Here is an 18,716-nt window from a genome sequence, read left to right as displayed (position 1 = left end):
CCTCTCTCTGCCCCTAACCCACTTGTGCTCTCTCTCTCTAAATAAGTAAACACTTTTTTTAAAAAACACAATACTTACACACCCACTAGAATGGCTATAATCAAAGACAAATAACATAAAGTGTTAATGAAGATGTAGAGAAACTAGAACTCCCAAACAACATTGTGGTAAAAATGTAAAATGGTACAACCACTTTGGAAGAAGGTTTAGCAGTTTCTTAAAAACTTAACCATGGTAAGTAAAAGCTACAACTCACTAATGCCATCTCAACCTAAGAAAAATGAAAACATGTCCACACAAAGACTTAGCACAAATGTTAACATTATCCATAAAGTTAAACACTGAAAAGAAGCCAAACTGTCCATGAAGGGACAAAAAAAAATTGGTATGAATGAATACCATCCATAGTAGTAGTCCATGAATGGAAAACTATTTAGTAGTTAAAAAGAAATAAATCACTTACACATTTTGAAGCTTGATGAACCTCAAAAACACTACTCAAAGTAAAAGAATACAGGAAATGGCTACATATTCTGATTCCATTTCCAAGAAATATCCAGAGAACAGAAATGTCAGAGACAGACAACAGATCAGTGGTTGCCTGGAGCTAAGGAGTAGGAATGCAGATTGATTACAAATGAGATCCAGGAAAATTTTTAGGGGGATGAAAAAAGTTTTAAAAATGATCATGGTGATGGTTGCACAACTCTATAAAACCTCCTCAAAATCAATGAACCGAACCACTGAATGGGTGAATTTTATGGTATGTAAAATATATCTCAATAAAGCTATAAATACCAAGAAATGGTAGTATATGATTAATTTTTAATGTTTTATTATTCATTTTTAAGAGAGAGAGAAAGAGACAGAGCATGAGCAGGGGAGGGGCAGAGAGAGAGGCAGACACAGAATCCAAAGCAGGCTCCAGGCTCTGAACTGTCAGCACAGGGCCCGATGCGGGGCTCAAACTCGTGAACCACGAGATCATGACCTGAGCTAAAGTTGGCTGCTTAACCAACTAAGCCACGCAGGCACCCCTACGATTATTACTTTTAAATACAGAGACAATTGTCAAAAATATAAGTCAGGAACAACAACTACGGGGAGAAAGAGGGTAGCATTATTTATTTTACAAAAAAAAAAAAAATCCTTAAATTTTTTTTTTATTATATATGTAACTTCAAAGGAAAAATTTATCACTTAGATAAAACTATAAATTACTTGAAAAAAGTATTCTCCATAAGCTTAAAAAGGTGGTTTGGGAACACATATACATATAGTAAAAACAATTACAGGTAGAGAAATGAGCAAAGTTATCTTAACTTCAGTTTGATTACCTATGGAAAAAGGGAAATGGGATCAAGTGAGAGTTTCAGCATTACTGATCATGTTCTATTTCTTACATTGAGCAATGGGTTCACAGTTCACAGACATTTCATGATTATGTCTAATATTTTAGGTTTCACATATTCCTTGGTATCAAGGAAATGCCAAAATTATTATTTTCAAAATTATCTTCAAAATTAAAGCATAACAGCTCTGCTTCCATTGTAGGAGAACTTTAAAAAATGCAAACATCATTTATTGTGATTGTAGTAATTACGAATATTTTTTTTAAACTTCTGAATGTGACAAAATAGCTAGTGTCAACCATATCCTTACTGAGAACAATTAGAACAGCAGGATAAATGAACAAAAACCACCACCATTTAAATCCATTAAAGAACTGCTGAAGCATCCAGGAATAGAGAGACCATGATTCTGGAGAAGAGAATTACAAAAATGTAAAGAGACATTTTAAAAGCCACATTTTCTCTGAATGCACAATCTAAGAGGCACAATCCAGACTCTGCCTGCACAGAGGCCTGCTGCCAGGGAACAGACAAACCAACAAAACTTCTGCAGTCTCACAGAACTAGAGATACAAAACTAAAGACACAATGTAACAAAATACTGATGAGACGTGAGAAGCATAAAACTGGCCCAACGGTGCACCCAACTTCTCTCGTAAAACATGTGCCACACACACAAGCTAAAAAGCTAAGCAAAACCCCTAAAAGCAGAGTACACCTTCCTGTACTGTTCCCTAAGGATGAAAGGATTAGAACAGCAATTCTCCAGGCTCCTAGCTGGATCAGTCAGTAGAACATGTGATTCTTGATCTCAGGGTCTTGAGCTGGGGCCCCACTTTGGGTGTGGGGCCTAGTTTAAAAAGAAAAAAAAAAAAAAAGAACAGCAATTCTCAAGCTTTTGATATCAAGACCTCTTTTTTGTTGAGGATCACCAGGAATTTTTTATTTTGCTATAGTAATTGATTTACCAAATTAAGAATGAAAATTGAGAAATAAAAGATTTAATTCATTTTTTTTAAAATTTTTTTTCAACGTTTTTTATTTATTTTTGGGACAGAGAGAAACAGAGCATGAATGGGGGAGGGGCAGAGAGAGAGGGAGACACAGCATCGGAAACAGGCTCCAGGCTCCGAGCCATCAGCCCAGAGCCTGACGCGGGGCTCGAACTCACGGACGGCGAGATCGTGACCTGGCTGAAGTCGGACGCTTAACCGACTGCGCCACCCAGGCGCCCCTAATTCATTTTTAAGTAACTTTTTTTGTGTGAAAACTATTCCCCTCACCCCAAATAATGAAAAGATCAGCATTACTTTGTATTTTTGAAAACCTGTTTCCTATGTGGCTTAAATGAAGATAGCTGCATTCTCTGCTTCTGCAAACTACCTCCAATACCATATTATGTAGCTTCTGAAACACTCCATTGTATACTTGCAAAATAATAACATGATGAAATAATTTTAACACTATGGATGCTCTGAGAGGATGTTGCCCTCCCTCCCTTCTCCCCTCCAGAGGTAACAGGCTTACACTGTTTGAGTCCAGGACTTGCTGGGGGGGAAGTTCTAGTGAAAATACCAGGCCCTCAATTTAAAACCTTAGAGGATTAATCTCTAGGACCAGGGGAAAATCAGAGATAGAAATTACACGTAACTGCAACTCAGCATTCAATCTGCTCAGCCTTTGATTTCTACTCTGTTAAGTAAAATAAAGGGTGGAATTTCTCTGAAACTGAACATCGTCAGAAGCCTCCACAATTCTTTATTCACCATGTCCAGATCCAATTAAGTCTCACTTAAATATGCCAATAGGTAGCACCATCTGACTGAAAGGCAAGGGAAAAAAATAGACACTACCAATAGACCCCACAAAGTGATCTAGATACTGAAGTGTGCACACAAACACATCAAGAGAATTTCACCAGGGAAAAAACTATTAATTTTATTATTATTTACAAGATTTAAGTGTACACAGTAAACTTGAAAGAAACTAAGAATACATGAGTTTATACTCCAACAAATTAAATAACACAGAATAAATAAATTCCTAGAAATATACAACCTACCAAATCCGAATCATGAAGAAAGAAAATCTGATAAAGAGGTTGAATTAGGAATCAAAAACCTCCCAACAAACAAAACTCTAGGACCACATGGCTTCACTGGTGAATTCTAACAAACATTTGAAGAAGAATTAATACCAATCCTTCTCAAACTCTTCCCAAAACATGGAAGAGAAGGAAATACTTTGAAACTCATTTTATAAGGCCAAGATTACCCTGATACCCAAGTACAGGTACATTACAATAAATACACTATAATACAAGTACACTGCAAGAAAATATAGACCAATATCCCTGGTGAACACAGGGGCAAAAATCCTTAATAAAAAATAGCACACTAAATTCAACTATACATGAAAAGGATCATACACCATGATCAAATGAGATTTATTCCAGGGATGCAAGGATGGTCTGACATCCACATATCAAAGTGATATATCAGAGGAGTTGATGGCAGAACAGCATGGAGACCCTGACGTTGTCTTGTCCCTGAAACAGAACTAGATCAGCACCAAACCATCTTGAACACCTAGGAAATGATCTGAGGATAAACCCAACAATCTGCATAACCTGAGCTACAGAATTTGGCAGGGACACGGTGTGGAGACGTGAAATGGAGGAGAGAAAAGCCGAGGAAGGCAGGGAGCCATTTTTGTGGAGAGAGGATAGAGAGAGAAAGGGGGAGAGTAAGACGCATTGGGATCATGCAAGAAAAGCACTCCTGCTGAAAGTAGCTGGAGAGAAAGAAAGAGTGAAAACACTCATAGGGGACTGATCAAAGAAAATGTGGTTCTTGGTCAAAAACATTGACAAGGACAAAGGAGAGGGTTTCAATGCCATCAGGATCCTATAAACAGTAGAGCACAGCATCTGAAGGTTCAGAGCTCAGTGCCTGGTGGTGCTCTGGCGAAGAAGTAGGGCAAATCCCCAGGAGCAGGTAGTGGTCTGAGAGGTCTGTGTGCCACACAGGAAGAGGTGTTTCCCCTGCTTGGAGTGCATCTGGTAGTGGCCATACACCCTCCCTGCAGACAAATGTCCCATCAGATCCCAGAGAGTATCACATTTGCTGGTATTGGGGCAAAAAAAACTCAGAGTGTGGGGGTGCCTAGGTGGCTCAGTCGGTTGAGCGTCTGACTTCGGCTCAGGTCATGATCTCACGGTTCGTGGGTTCGAGCCCCACATCGGGCTCTGTGCTGACTGCTTGCTCGGAGCCTGGAGCCTGCTTCAGATACTGTGTCTCCTCTCTCTGCCCCTCCCCTGCTCATTTTGTCTCACTCTGTTTCTCAAAAATAAATAAATGTAAAAAAAAAAAAATTAAAAAAAAAACAACCTCAGAGTGTGGCAAAACCCAGTGCCCACTGTGTGGTGTTGCACCATAATCTCTGATCCTCTGCAACTCTCCTCGCCCAATGTAAAATCGCAGGAATGGTTTCTGGGGCAAGCTGGCACCCAGCCATTGCTCAACAAGATCCTCCCCCAGAGAGTTGGTGTGGGTCCAAGCCACAAGAGTCTCTGAAGTGTGGAGTTTTGAAACACAACCTATGTGAGATAAAAGTTTGGAGGGAGGTGCCACCTGGCAGGTGCACAGCTTGGACAAGGACAAGGTAGAGAGAGGCAGGGAGAGGACAGAGACCTAAAACAAAAAAAGGGTGCCTGATCGGGGGTCAGTGAGACTAGGGAGCTAGGGAAAGCCATTTCCACCTCTACTGTACACATGTATGTGTACATGCAGACCGATCCACCCAGGTAAGCTAAGGAGCACCACCTCATGGAGAAGGGAGCTATTACACCAAGTCCTGCCCAAATGCACCCTCCAAGAATATCCCCCAGAAGACCAGCACAAATCCTGTTTAGTGTATGGGCTACAGAGTGCTTCTAAGTTTCAGTTCTAGGGGAAACCAGATCTAACTTGATTCAGGTTTCATTCTGTTTGCTGGTTCACTTATTTGTTTTCTTTGCTTCTGTTTTTGTTTAAATTGTTTTCTTTTTTCTTTCTTTTCTTTCTCTTTCTTGGATACAGAAAAAGCAAATTCTTTTTTAATTTTTTTTTTAATTCTGAAAAAAAATTTTCATCTATTTTATTAAAATTTTTTTAATCTTTAAACTTTTTCTTTCCTTTCCCTTTTTTCTCTATTCTATCAAGCTTCTTTCAACAAGCAGACCAAAACAAACCTAAGATCTAGGTTCCTTTAATTTTCTTTTTTTTTAATTTTTAAATTTTTATCCTTTTATTTTATTAATTTTTCTTCCTCCAGATTGACGAATTCATCCCAAAAGAAAGAGCAAGAGGAAATCACAGCCAAGGATGTAATCAACACAGATATAAGATATCTGAACTAGGGGCGCCTGGGTGGCACAGTCAGTTAAGCGTCCGACTTCAGCCAGGTCACGATCTCGTGGTCCGTGAGTTCGAGCCCCGCGTCAGGCTCAGGGCTGATGGCTCAGAGCCTGGAGCCTGTTTCTGATTCTGTGTCTCCCTCTCTCTCTGCCCCTCCCCCGTTCATGCTCTGTCTCTCTCTGTCCCAAAAATAAATAAAAACGTTGAAAAAAAAATTTAAGATATCTGAACTAGAATTTAAAACCACAATTATAAGAATACTAGGTGGGGTTGAAAAAGCATGTAAGACACTAGAGAATACCTTTCTGTGGAAATAAAAGAAGTAAAATCTAGTCAGGCTCAAGTTAAAAATGGTATCGCTGAGATACAATCTTGAATGTATGCCATAACAGCAAGGATGGACAATGAAGAGGAGCAAATCAACAAAACAGAAGATAAAATTATGGAGAACAATGAAACAGAAAAAAAGAGGGAAACAAAGGCAAGAGATCATGACACAAGACTTGGAGAACTCAGTGACTTATTAAAAAAAAATAACATCTGAATCACAGGAGTCCCAGAAGATGAAGAGAGAGAAAAAGGGGAAAAGGTTTATGTGAGCAAATTATAGCTGCAAACCTTCCTAACGTGGGGAAGGAGGCAGACATCAAAATCTGAGAAACTTAGAGAACTCCCATTAGATTCAACAAAAACTGACCATCACCTAGTCAAATTCACAAAAAACACGGAAGGGAAGAATTATGAAAACAAGGGAAAAAAAGACCTTAACTACAAGGTAAGTCAGATCAGGTTTGCAGCAGATCTATCCACAGAAACTTGGCAGGCCAGTAAGGAGTGGCAGGATATATTCAACATGCTGAATCACAAAAATATGCAGCCAAGAATTCTTTACCCAGCAAGGCTGTCATTCAAAATAGAAGGAGATAAATAAATAAATAAATAAATAAATAGCTTCCCAGACAAACAAAAACTAAAGGAGTTCGTGACCACTAAACCAGCCCTGCAAAAAATTTTAAGGGGGGGGGGGGACTCTTTGAGTGGAGAAAAGACAAAACAAAACAAAAAAGACCAAAAGCAACAAACACTAGAAAGGACCAGAGAGCATCACCAGAAACACCAACTCTACAGGCAACACAATGCCACTGAATATCTTTCAATTATCACTCTAAATGTAAATTAACTAAATGCCCCAAAAGAGAGAGATGGTACCAGAATGGTACCATTTAAAAAAACAAAAAAAAAACAAAACAAACAAAAAAAAAAACCAAGACTCAACTATACGCTGCCTACAAGGGTCTCATTTTAGACCTAAAGACACCTGCAGATTGAAACTAATGGGATAGAGAACCATCTATCATGCTAATGGACATCAAAAGAAAGCTGGAGTAGCCATATTTATAGCAGACAAACTAGATTTTGAAATAAAAAGTGTAACAGCAGATAAAGGGCATTATATCACAGTTAAGGGGTCTATCTATCAAGAAGACCTAACAATTGTAAATATTTACGCCCCCAACTAGAGAGCACCCAAATGTATAAAACAATTAATCACAAATATAAAGAAACTCATCGATAATAATATCATAATAGTAGGGGACTTCAACACCCCACTTACAACAATGGATAGATCATCTAAACAGAAAATCAACAAGGAAACAATCGCTTTGAATGATACACTGGACCAGATGGACTTAACGGATATATTCAAAACATTTCATCCTAAAGCAGAATACACATTCTTCTCTAGTGCACATGGGACATTCTCCAGAATAGATAACATACTGCATCACAAATCAGCCCTCAACAAGTACAAAAAGATCAAGATCATACCATGCATATTTTCAGACCATAATGCTATAAAACTTGAAATCAACCACAAGAAAAAAATTGGAAAGACCATGAATACTTGGAGATTAAAGATCATCCTACTGGGGTGCCTGGGTCACTCAGTTGGCTAAGCGTCCCATTTCAGCTCTGGTGATGATCTCATGGTTTGTGAGTTTGAGCCCTGCATCAGACTCTCTGCTGTCAGCACAGAGCCCACATTGGATCTATCTCCCTCTCTCTGTGCCCCTCCCTAGCTCATGCTTTCTCTCTGTCTCAAAGATAAATAAAATCAGTAACAAAAAAAAAAACTAAAAAAAAAAAAAAAAAAAAAAAACAGCATCCGACTAAAGAACAAATGGGTTCACCAAGAAATTAAAGAGGAAATTCAAAAGTACATGGAAGCCAATAAAAATGAAAACACAACAGTCCAAAACCTCTGGGATGCATCAAAGGCAGTCATAAGAGGGAAGTATATAACAATCCAGGCCTTTCTAAAGAATGAAGAAAGGCCTCACATGCACAACCTGACCTTACACCTAAAGAAGCTGGAAAGAGAACAACAAATAAAGCCCAAAACCACCAACAGAAGGGAAATAATAAGGATAAGAAAATAATGATACTGAAATTAAAAAAAACAAAACAGATCAACGAAACCAGAAGCCTTGTTCTTTGAAAGAATTAACAAAACTGATAAATCCCTAGCCAGACTGATCAAAAAGAAAAAGGACAGGACCCAAATACATAAAATAACAAATGAAAGAAGAGGGATCACAACCAACACTACAGAAATACAAACAATACTAAAAGAATATTGTGAACAATTATATGCCAACAAATTGGGCATCTGGGAAAAAATGGACAAATTCCTAAAAACATACAAACTACCAAAAACTAAAACAGGAAGAAATAGAAAATCTGAACAGACCCATAACTGGTAAAGAAACTGAATCAGTAATCAAATATCTCCCAACAAACAAGAATCCAGCTTCTTCTTTAGAAGCTGTTCCAAGAAAACAAAAATGGAAGGAAAACTTCCAAACTCATCCTATGAGGTCAGCATTACCTTGATTCCAAAACCAAAGACTCCAACAAAAAGGAGAACTACAGACCAATTTCCCTGAACATGGATGCAAAAATTTTCAACAAGATACTAGCAAACGGGATCCAACAATACATTAAAAGAATTATTCACCACCATCAAGTGGGATTTAGTCCTGGGATGAGGGGTTGGTGCAATATCTGCAAATCAAAGTGATACATCCCATTAATAAAAGAAAGGATAAGAACCACATGATCCTTTCTATAGATGCAGAAAAGCAAATGACCAAGTACAGCAACCTTTCTTGACAAAAACCCTCAAGAAAGTAGGGATATAAGAAATATACCTCAAGATCATAAAGGCCATATATAAAAAACCCACAGCTAATATCATCCTCAATGGGGAAAAATGGAGAGCTTTCCCCCTAAGGTCAGAAACCTGACAGGGATGTCCACTCTTACCACTGTTATTCAACATAGTACCGGAAGTCTTAGCCACAGAAATCAGACAACAAAAAGAAATAAAGGGCATCCAAATCAGGAAGGAGGAAGTCAAACTTTCACTCCTCACAGACGACATGATAAAAAAAGACTCCACCAAAAAACTGTTAGAACTGATACATGAATTCAGCAAAGTCACAGGATATAAAATCAATGTATAGAAATGAGTTGCATTTCTATACACCAATAATCAAACAGAAAGAGAAATCAAGGAATTGATCCCATTTATAATTGCACTGAAAACCTTTTAAAATACCTAGGAATAAACCTAACAAAGACGTAAAAGATGTATACACTGAAAACGATAGAAAGCTTATGAAAGAAATTGAAGAAGGCAAAAAGAAATGCTCATGGATCGGAAGAACAAATATTGCTAAAATGTCGATACTACCCAAAGCAGCCTACCTATTCAATGCAATCCTGATCAATATAACACCAGCATTCTTCACAGAGCTAAAATAAACAATTCTAAAATTTGTATGGAACCATAAAAGACCATGAATTGCCAAAGTAATGTTGAGAAAGAAAACCAAAACTGGAGACATCACAATCCCAGACTTCAAGCTGTATTACAAAGCTGTACTCATCAAGACAGCATGGTACTGGCACAAACACAGACACACAGATCAATGGAACAGAAGAGAGAACCCAGAAATGGACCCACAAACGTATGGCCAACTAATTTTTGACAAAGCAAGAAAGAATATCCAATGGAAAAACGACAGTCTCTTGAGCAAATGGTATGGGGAAAACTGAACAGCAACAAGCAGAAGAATGAACCTGGACCACTTTCTTATACCATACAGAAAAATAAACTCAAAATGGATGAAAGGACTAAATGTAAGATAGGAAGCCAAAAATATCCTAGACGAGAAACAAGGCAACAACCTTTTTGACCTCAGCCACAGCAACTTCTTACTTGACATGTCCCCAAAGGCAAGGGAAATAAAAGCAAAAATGAACTATTGAGACCTCACCAAGATAAAAAGCTTCTGTACAATGAACGAAACAATCAACAAAACTGAAAAGAAACTGACGGAATGGGAGAATATATTTGCAAATGACATATCAGATAAAAGGTTAGTATCCAAAATCTATAAAGAACTTATCAAACTCAACACCCAAAAAACAAATAATCCAGTGAAGAAATGGGCAAAAGACATGAATAGACACTTTTCCAAAGAAGACATCCAGATGGCTAATTGACACATGAAAAGATGCTCATCATTACTCATCATCAGGGAAATACAAGTCAAAACCACAGTAAGATACTACCTCACACCTGTCAGAATGGCTAGAATGAACAACTCAGGAAACAAAAGATACTGGTGAAGATGCAGAGAAAGAGGAACCCTTTTGCACTGCTGGTGGAAATGCAAACTGGTGCAGCCACTGTGGAAAACAGTATGGAGGTTCCTCAAAAAGTGAAAAATAGAACTACTCTCTGACCCAACGACTACACTACTAGGTACTTATCTGAAGGATATGAAAATACTGATTCAAAGAGGCACATGCACCCCAATGTTTAGAGCAGGACTATCAACAGTAGCTAAAGTATGGCAAGAGCCCAAATGTCCATCGACTGACGAATGCATTAAAATGTGGTGTGTATGTGTGTGTGTGTGTGTGTGTGTGTATATATATATATACATATATATTTGCAACAATGTGGATGGAACTAGAGTGTATTACGCTAAGCGAAATAAGTCAGATAAAGACAAATATCATATGATTTCATTCATATGTGGAATTTAAGAAAAAAACAGATAAACATAGGGAAGGGAAGCAAAAATAATATAAAAACAGAGAGAAAGACAAACCATAAAAGACTCTTAAAACGGAACAAACTGAAGGTTGCTGGACAGGTGTTGGGTGGGGGGATGAACTAAATGGGTGATGAGCACTAAGGAGGGTACTTGTTGGGATGAGCACTGGGTGTTATATGTAAGTAATGAATCACTAAATTCTATTCCTGAAAAAAAAGGAAAAGAAAATAAAAATTGAAAAAAAATATTAAAAACAACAACAAAAACAAAGTGCTATACCATGTTAACAAAATGAAAGATTAAAATCGTATGATCGTATGATAGAAGGAAGAAATAAATCTATCACCATTTGCAGATTACATGATTTGATATATAGAATAACCTTACAGACTCAACTGAAAAACTGTTCGAATAAATTCAGTCAAGTTATAGGATACAAAATCAGTATACAAAAATCTGTGTTTCCATACACTAATAACAAACTACCAGAAAGAGAAATTAAGAAAAATCAGAGAAATTAAGAAAACCTTATTTAAAATTGCTTCAAAAAGATAAGATACCTAGGAATAAATTTAACCTAGAAAGTGGAAGACCCTCACACTGAAAACTTTAAGAGATTGATTAAAGAAACTGACACCACCACAAATAAATGGAAAGGTACATCATGCTTGTACACTGGAAAAATTAGTAACGTCAAAATGTCCACAGTGTTCAAAGCAATCTACAGATTCCACAAAAATCCCCATCAATATTGTGGCATTTTTCACAAAAATAAAACAATCCTAAAATTTGTACTGAACCATAAAAGACTATGAATCACCACAGCAATCTTGAGAAAGAAGGACCAAGCTGCAAGCATCACAATTCCTAATTACAAAGCTATACTAATCCAGAGTATAGCAGTGACCTACAAACACAGAGATTAATGGAACAAAATAGCCCAGAAACAAACCCAAATACATATATGTATTAACGTAAGTTAACGTACCACACAAAGGAGCCAAATACAAACAATCGCATAACAGGGTTCAATAAATGGTGTTGGAAAAACTGGACAGCCACATGCAAAAGAATAAAATGAGACCACTATTTTACACCATACACAAAAATGAACTGAAAACTGATTTAAGACTTAAGTGAATCACTTGAAACCATAAAACTCATAGAAGAAAACATAGGTGGTAAGCCCCTTGACACCATTCCTGGTGATGCTTTTTTGGATTTTACACTAAAAGCAAAAATAACAAAAGAAAAATTCAACAAGTGGAACTACATCAAATACAAAGCTTCTGCATAGTGAAGGAAACCTAATGGATGGGAGAAAATATTTGGAAATAATTTATCTTGTAAAATATTAATATCCAAAATATAAAAAGAACTGATACAATTCAATAGCAAAAGAAAAATCCAATTAAGAAAAATGAGCATAAGATGTGAAAAGACATTTTTCCACAGAAGACACACAGATAGTTAACAGGTAGATGAGAAGGTGCTCAACATCACTAATCATCAGAGAAATGCAAATCAAAGCCAAAATCATTTACCACCTCTAACCTGTTAAAAAGGCTATTATCAAAAAGATAAGAAATAAGTGTTGACAAGGATATACAGTTGTGCACTGTTGGTGGGAATGTATACTGATGCAACCACCATGGAAAACAACATGGAGATTCCTCAACAAATTAAAAATAGAACTACTGTACAATCTAGCAAATCCATTTAGAGGCAGTTATCAAAAGATAACACAGTCATTATCTCAAAGAAACACATGTAATCCTATGTTCATCGCAGCACTATTCACAATAGCCAAGGAATGGAAACCACCTAAATGTCCATCGATGGAAGAATGGTTTATATACAGTGGAACAGTACTCAGCCTTAGACGGAAATCCTGTCATTTATAACTGTATGCATTATGGAGAACATTATGCTAAGTGAAATAAGCCAGACAGAGAATGATAAATAATGAACGATATCACTTACACGTGGAATCGGGAAAAAAAAAAAAAAGTTGAACTCATAGAAACACAGTACAATGGTGGTTGCCAGGGGATGAGGGAAATGGGCAGATGTTGATTAAAAGGTACAAACTTTCAGCTATAAAATCCACTAAGATCTGAGGATCTAATGTAGAATATAATGACTGTAGTTGATGATACTATACTGTACAACTGAAATTTGTTGGGAGAGTAGATCTTAGGAGTTCTCATCAAAAAGAAAGGGGCGGGCAGGGGCACCTGGGTGGCTCAGTCAGTTAAGTGTCCGACTTCAGCTCAGGTCACGATGTCATGATTTATGAGTTTGAGCACCGTGTCAGGCTCTGTGCTGATAGCTCAGAGCATGGAGCCAGCTTCGGATTCTGTGTCTCCCTCGCTCTCTACTCATTCCCCACTCATGCTCTCTCTCCCTCTCTCTCAAAAATAGACGTTTGGGAAAAAAAAAAAAAGGTAAATATGTGAGGTGATGGACGTGTTCATCCAATGTGGGAATTGTCTCACAACATATGACTATCACAACATCACAATGTACATTTTAAATGTATTATAATTTCGTCAATTACACCTCAATAAAGTGGAAATGAACATGTTTTGAATCACACACAAAAAAAGATCTGAGGGAATTCATTGCCAGTAGACTTATATATAAACAAATGAACCACAGAGAAAAAATACAAATTAAAAAAAATAGAACTTATTGGGGTGCCGGAGTGGCTCAGTTGGTTAAGCATCCATCCAATCCTTGATTTCAGCTCAGATCATGATCTCGTTTGTGAGATTGAGCCCCTTGTGGGGCTTCATGATGGTCACTGAGCCTGCTTAAGATTCTCTCTTCCTAAGACCCTCCCTTGCTCACACGCATGTGCTCTTTCTCCCCGCCCCCCCCCCAAAAGAATTTATTAATCTAAAAGGCAAAGAAAGAAAAAGGGATATAATAAATATGTTTTATATAGTAAGTAGTACATAAAAATAGATGGCAGATATAAATCAGTCATAAGACAAAAAACTCCTGATTAAAAGACTAGATTGTCATACTTTCTACACACATCTTAGTGTCAATTATTATTTCCTTTAGCTCAGACTAGGGCACCAGTGGACAATGAACTAAAAGCAGTGAAAGATGATTTATAACAAATAACAGTTTTACAGATCAAAAGTAAATGATAAAATCAAACAAAACACAAAAGTAAAACATTAATTCCAGCCACCATTTGTTGACAACCTATAAATCTAATATTTTGCAAGTATTACTTCTAATCATCTTATCAACTCTGCAAATATCAACCTGTGTTTACATTCCATAAACTGAGGTACTAAGATTTTACTGCATTTTCCTAGGAGCTCACAACTTTTAACTGGAGATGCCAGGATCCTCACCCTTCTCAGTCTGTTTCCAGTAATTAAGTTTTTCAACAAAACACTGCCTCATTAATAATAACCTAATATTTTAAAGTATTTACATAATGCTTAGTCATTTGTGGAAGCCTAAAATTAAAAACAAAGTTACAATCTTTTTAAAATATGTAAATGATAATTCTAGATTTAATTCTGATAGCTAATAAACTTAACTTTTAAAAGCAAATATATTTGAGACTTCTCTACACTGTCCTTCAGATTCAGGCAGAAGGATAACCTTATGGAAGGACTAAGTCCTATAAGCATATTAGTAAAACTAGCTTCTTAGTGGAAAACTAAGATAAGTCATACAGAATAATATTTTATACAGTTTGAAAACCATCTTTTTCATGAACATTCTATTCCAATGGTGCCAATAAAAGCAGGGTTGTTGGTTTTTTTCCCCCAGTTTCAGACAAAAATATCTATTAAAAACTTAAATCCTCGAAAAGGTAATCGAAGAAGACTAACTTGAAATTACCCGATCTTATATGTTGAGATATATCATAAGGTATGTCACCAGTATTAAATTCCTTTAGAATTCAAGTATTTGGGGGGGGGGGGGTATTGAATATCATTCAATTTTTATATATAAATTTTGCTAGCCAAAGTTTCAGAAAAGCCTACTTTTAAATCATTTATATTATACATTTCTAGGGGCAAAGTAGCATGTCTTCTTTATTATCTTCAGCTTAGTATATGGCCAATGTTCAAGGGATGATTTATTTAACCTTAGGATATTTCATGACTGTAAAGCAGTTGGAAAATGTTATGTATTTTAATATAAATAGCTCTCTGAAAGAATCCAGTGAATTCAATAATGAGCCTGAAAATGAAATACTGAAACAGAAGCTCAGATGACACTGGAAAATCAACTTCTCAAGCATAATAACCAATTAAATGATGACTGTTGCTAAGTAGAGTCTACCTTTATCACATTTTAAAATTATATGTAATTATCAGTATAATTTATTATATGTGATTACTGGATATAATCACTTAAATGTAGATTTAAATTTTCCACTGGGCTTTAAGAGTATTATCAAATACTTTAATTCAACCTAAAGGCATTTTATAATTCAGTTAAAACAATTATATTTTTCTTCTCAGAGTTAATATACTCAGCCATTGTATTATTAAACAAATTACAACAAATTCTTGATAACAAACTTAACTGTTAACCTTTATAAAGAAATTTCTTGAGATACTGAATTATTTACTTTTACTCTGTGAGTCAACAGGGAAGCAAAAGAGATAAACCACAAATGGCAATTAAAAATCCAACTCCAACTGAGTAAGGGACAACATTTCTATTGCATTCTAGATATAAAGACTTCCTGATATGTCCTCTAGTTATTTTTAGCACTCCACCACAAAGCTAACAGTTACTCTCAATACTTAAGAGTTACCATCGTCTACATGAAAAAAATCAATTCACTGCACAACTTAAAAATAAATCTGGTCACATTCTCAAACCAAATGCCCCCTAACTTGTATGTCTGTAATGACTGGTTTATTCTAAAATCAGTCCCTGACATATTTTTCATACTGCTATTCTTTTCTTCACTTCTAGAGAAACCTAAAGGAACAAAATTCAGTAGATATTTAAATAATTTTATGGCAGAAGAGGCAAAAATATCATTAGCCAGTGAAGAGTAAAACTTGAAAACTTTTAAAAAGCACATTAGCTTCACTTTAGAGTCTGATTAATGAAAACTAAAAGCTTTCAATAACATCTTCTTTTGAAAAACATGTGAGCTTGGCCTAAAAAGTATTAGTTACCCATTTTCTATAGACCTACATAATATGCTCAGATGCTTGTTTTCATTTCTTAATCAGTCTTGAAGCAAAATATGAAACACTTGCATATTGACTCTGCCCTTTCTCAAAGGCAATAATCCCTGTCAAAACTGATCTCAAAGCATTTATGTGAAAGGTAAAGTCTATTTAAAGCCATATATTTAATATCAGTAATCATATCTAATGTATCTGGGTTTGAGATTTTCACATTTAAAGGAAAGATCTGTCAGAAACTGCAGGAAAGACTTTGGCTCAGAAACACTTGGCAATCTGGATGAAAGAAATGCCAAAGTTACATACTGAGAAGGTATCCTAATGATTCAAAATACTTTAATTTCAACTTTCCCTATTAAGTATTATTCCTCTCAGTTCTGCTCTGAACATAAAACCTAGATAATTAACATATGTGGAATAAACTCTAAAGGACTGAGATGCAGCTAAGAACTTAACCTACAGATTAGTAATGACAGAAGTAAAAATGTTCCACAAAGCATTTTTACTTCAACTAGCAAAGAAAGCAAAGCAAAGGAACCAAATGACTTCAAGTAATAAAAGGCAGAAAGCTAACTTTTAGTAGTTTGCTTTGGCTACATTAATCATAGAAGGTTTAAAATCCAAAGTCATTAGTCTCACATCACTTTTAAAGTCTCAAAGACAATTCCATTCCTACCCACCAGCATCATTACAAATACCTTAGTAATGTGATGGAAGTAGGCTGGCAGAAGCCAAAGCCAGATGTCAAAAAATTAAAAAACCTTGTGAGCCAGGCTTAGGTAACAAGGAAGAGAGCAACAGTAACTCTCTTCCTATATCATGGAAAGAGTAAACAGTTTCTTTTTTTTGTTTTCCCTCCCCAACCGACATCCAGAGGGGTCACCTCTCCCCATTTAACCAAGCTCCCATATTCCAACGTATCCAAAGATTCTTTCTTCCTTTTCCTCCTTCCATCTATTTTCTTCCTTTCATTCCATTTTTAACCATTTTAGTTTTCTGTTAAATAATCCCCTTTCTCTCCAAATTCCCTCATCTTCTCCCTTTTCCTTCTGGGTTGTTTTTTCACCCCCATCTGTTTACATATCTGTGTTTCTAATTCCATGCAGAAGGAATACACACTCCGGTTAATCAAAGAAATTCTATGTTAAAATGGAAAACAAAAAACAAAAAACAACTGAATGTGGCCCCCCAATTTTTCCAGTATAACATCTGCACAATACATACATATTTCCTAATAACTGCACAATACATACATATTTCCTAATAATGCCAACCCTCATTCTTGAGAGCTGAAAAAGGTTCATTACTTACAAACAAGTTGACTCAAAAATAAGTTGATAAATGATTGAGTATATGGACTCATACAGAACGTTTATCTAAATCAGCACTTCCCAGTGTTTATTTCTTAAAGGAATAGTTCAACAAGGTGTTCCACAAAAAAATAATAATAATAATAATGGTTTCATAGTCAAATCACAAACCACACTAGGCTCTTAAAAGAATCTAAGAAATCCAAAATGAATAAATTTTATTTTCCAGTTTTTCCAAACTTAAGCTAATGAGTCCCTTTTTCAGCAACACCTATGAACACCTCATAGAACAAGCATTTTGGAAACGTTAATCCTAACCATTAATTAAAATGTATCATGCAAAATATTATACTTAATCTTATAATGTTAATTGTTTTCAAATGTGGCTGCCTTTTGAAAAGCTGAAATGAATTTACACAGAAAAAAATAATTACCTTGTTAGGTAAAATTTCACTTACTAGGTGAAAGTGACTTACTTTAAATATCCCATGTATACTGACCTTACATAGGTTCATTTAAGAATCAGACTGTAAATCACCACTTGTGGTTTTTTTTTTGAAGGGGAAACAAAGAGCAAAATCTTCCTTAAAGTCACATGTATCATACGGAATAGAATACTCTACAAATGTTGAGATATAAGACTACTCTTATTTATCCTGCATTTATTTTCATGATTAATCTTTTTCTCAAGTGGGAGAAATGAATGGTATTTTGTGATTCACAAAACCTAATGACTACAGAGGCATGTTATATATGGACTTATCTGAATGTATGTTATACAATAAAAATTTTAATGAAAACGTGTCAATTTGCCTTCTCAAAATATGTAAGGTTAATTACAAACTATTTACTTCACAAGTTTTAAAGAGTATATTTTAAAATACACACATTTTACCTGAAAGCTCCGTAAAGTGGTCTGTACCAACAGACAAATGAACAAGGAGTAAAAAGCAAGAACCACAGGATACTCAATCCAAAATCAACCCCTCTTGTAGGATCAACACAAAACCAAGCCAAGCATCCGAAGATATTTAGAAACAGTGTTACAGCGTGGACTGTGGAATCAAAAAACAAAATAGAAAAATGTTTACATTCCATTTATTAATTAATTCAACAAAAAATGTAAATGAAAAAATTCTTCCAAGAGCAAATTGTATTCTACCCCATGTTTCCATTTAGTATTTTTCAAAACATTGCTGTTTCTTACACTTTTGATTTGCAAACAGTATACACAGGATAAAAAGTCCTAAAAATTCTTTTGTCCCTCTCCTAATGGGCCATTACAAGAGAAGCAGTGCCTTATGGGATTCTTTCTTGAGAAGGAACCATGTGCTGTGTC

At 35.9% G+C, this 18,716-nt stretch overlaps 1 protein-coding gene across 2 annotated transcripts in view; it reads right to left on the bottom strand.

Annotated features, from left to right (window-relative positions):
• Positions 1-18,716, bottom strand: part of SCAMP1 (secretory carrier membrane protein 1) — a 127,156-nt gene that overhangs the window by 48,179 nt on the left and 60,261 nt on the right. For both annotated transcript variants that reach the window (XM_003981088.6, XM_019835860.3), the window contains one exon: positions 18,273-18,432. In XM_003981088.6, coding sequence (XP_003981137.1) covers positions 18,273-18,432 — 160 coding nt within the window. The remainder of the gene's footprint in view (positions 1-18,272; positions 18,433-18,716) is intronic.

This window comes from Felis catus, chromosome A1, assembly GCF_018350175.1.
Source record: "Felis catus isolate Fca126 chromosome A1, F.catus_Fca126_mat1.0, whole genome shotgun sequence".
NCBI lineage: Eukaryota > Metazoa > Chordata > Mammalia > Carnivora > Felidae > Felis > Felis catus.
This window is presented reverse-complemented; position numbering and strand designations above follow the sequence as displayed.